Here is a 2500-nt window from a genome sequence, read left to right as displayed (position 1 = left end):
CACACACACACACACACACACACACACACACACACACACACACACACACACAGGTTACCAAACTATATTACAGTAACACCCTGATCTAACAGCTGTTCCCAACCAACATGTTTCCTTTGGCATTTATCAAAAGCATTCAGACATATTATACCCTAACATTAGCTTTCACTGTTACTCCCTCTCTCTCTGTCTGTGTGTGTGTCTGTCTGTCTGTGTGTGTCTGTCTGTCTGTCTGTCTGTCTGTCTGTCTGTCTGTCTGTCTGTCTGTCTGTCTGTCTGTCTGTCTGTCTGTGTGTGTCTGTGTGTGTCTCACTGTTCGTCCATCAACATTATATGGACCAGGAGATTTTAGAATGTATAAAACAGCTGATCAAACATCACAACAACGACACGTGACAGTGACGTCACACTGACAGCAGCTCGTTCGCCTGGGAAAAAAAAAACATTATTATTCTAAGCACACGGCGGGCTAGAGTAGTGTGCTGGTTGTCCCTGGTTACAGTAGACTAAAGCACAGCCACGTGACTAATAACATTATAATAACGATTATAAAGAGAATACACAGCAGCCGGATCTAACACAGTAGCATCAGGGCGTTAGCTGCTAGCCGCTGCCGTCTACAATGAATGGGTAGATAGCCTTTAGCTAACGCCCATGCTAACCCCCGTCTCTGTCCCGTTTTGACCCGTTTTCAGACCGTTTTTTGGGGCGTTTGGGCTCCGAGGCGGTCGGGACAGAACCCAGGCAGGCTCCGGTCCGTTACCCGCGTCACAGAGCCAGGTGTGTGCTTACCTGTGCCCAGGATGACGACGTCAAACTCGGACGGCAGATCCTCGGCGGCCATGTTGTTAGCGTTAGCAGCAGCGAAATGTCACGTGACACAGGGCGCGTCACTCATTAATTACTCATAAATTATTCAGAATCAGAAATAATTTTATCGCCAAGATGCCAGGGTTTTAAAGATTATTTTTTGGCATTTTCAAGCTTTATTAGACAGTACAGAGTTGAAATGGGGAGACAGAGAGAGAGAGAGAGAGAGAGAGAGCTTTATTAGACAGTAGGGCCTACAGAGTTGAAATGGGGAGACAGAGAGAGAGAGGGAGAGAGAGAGCTTTATTAGACAGTACAGAGTTGAAATGGGGAGACAGAGAGAGAGAGGGAGAGGGAGCTTTATTAGACAGTACAGAGTTGAAATGGGGAGACAGAGAGAGAGAGAGAGAGAGAGAGAGAGAGGGGGATGACCTGCAGTAAAGGTCCACGGGTCGGATTCGAACCCGCGACCACTGCAACGAAGGCCGGAGCTAATATGGTACACGCTCTATCCACTATGCCACCGGAGCACCGGATTTTCTTCTTTTTTAGAGAGAGATAGTTTTGTCTTTCCAGGAGGTTATCCTTGCATTGTCCGGTGCCCACTAGTTCAGCTTCCAGCGCTTTTCAGATTAAAAATAAATAAAATAATGTATAGAGGAATGCATTTTGTTCACTCTGCATCTCGAGAATAAAGTCGAAATTTTTCTTTTAGGGTGATTTTTAAATTTTGTTTTTAAAGGTGCAGTGTGTAATATGACATCATCTAGAAAGTTCTACAAAGTTCTAGAATGCTACGCTCCCTGGGTAACCCCACCCCTTTAGAATAATAACAGAAGCTACAGTGGCCTTCAAGGACAGGAACAATTCTACATTTTAAACAATGCACCTGATGACATTCCAACTATGACACATCCAAAATGGCGGTGACAAGGCCTTGGTCCAAAGTATGGAGAAATATGGACATATATGAGACCCTTTCTAAGGAAAAAAATAATAATTCTAAAAAAAAAAATCAGCTATTATGCACTAAATTAAACGTACTTATGGATATTATAATTATTTTCTACAAAATCTGCTAGGAAATAAAACCCAAAATTCTACACACTGCAGGTTTACAGTAAGTCTAGCTTTGAAGACCACATCAAAAAAAATCCTTCACAAAGGTTGAAATTGAGATACAATATACAGTGTCTGGGGGAATTTGGCAAACATTTTGTCAGTAGTTTATGTTATAAAACCAAAATGTTCATTCTACTCAAACATACAGTATGCCTTTAAATAGTAAATCAAGAGAGACTGAATATTTTTTTCCAGAGCTGTATATTTGTGTGTGTGTGTGTGTGTGTGTGTGTGTGTGTGTGTGTGTGCGTGAGTGCGTGCGTTTGTGTGTGTGTGTGTGCGTGCGTGCGTGCGTGCGTGCGTGTGTGTGTGTGTGTGTGTGTGTTAGATAATATGTCTGTGATGCATTCAGGTGTCTCCTGTTTCTCCTGTTGACATTTAATCTGCTCCACTAAAGGTTAATGTGAAGCTTTTAATTTGACGCTGCGCTTTTAATTTGAAACTCAGCTGATGTATGATCACTCTCTCTCTCTCTCTCTCTCTCACTCCCTCTCTCCCTCTGTTTGTGTGTGTGTGTCTCTCTCTCTCTCTCTCTTACTCTCCCTCTCTCTCTCTCTCTCTCACTCTC

At 43.2% G+C, this 2500-nt stretch overlaps 2 protein-coding genes across 2 annotated transcripts in view; one reads left to right on the top strand and one right to left on the bottom strand.

Moving 5' to 3' along the window:
- LOC307260906 (rab proteins geranylgeranyltransferase component A 2-like) overlaps window positions 1–853 on the bottom strand; it is a 27017-nt gene extending 26164 nt beyond the window's left edge. The window contains exon 1 of the mRNA XM_080041273.1: window positions 793–853. Coding sequence (XP_079897399.1) covers window positions 793–844 — 52 coding nt within the window. The 5' untranslated portion in view covers window positions 845–853. The remainder of the gene's footprint in view (window positions 1–792) is intronic.
- The window catches only part of LOC307260547 (arf-GAP with Rho-GAP domain, ANK repeat and PH domain-containing protein 1), a gene marked incomplete at its 5' end in the record, with an annotated part of 23147 nt that continues 21489 nt past the window's right edge, over window positions 843–2500 (top strand). Inside the window, one exon of the mRNA XM_080040821.1 lies at window positions 843–875. Within this exon, the coding sequence (XP_079896947.1) occupies window positions 843–875 (33 nt within the window). The remainder of the gene's footprint in view (window positions 876–2500) is intronic.

This window comes from Ammodytes marinus (assembly GCF_949987685.1).
Source record: "Ammodytes marinus genome assembly, chromosome: 14".
Lineage (NCBI taxonomy): Eukaryota > Metazoa > Chordata > Actinopteri > Uranoscopiformes > Ammodytidae > Ammodytes > Ammodytes marinus.
Note: the sequence above shows the minus strand (reverse complement) of the source record. Positions and strands in the feature narration are given on the sequence as shown.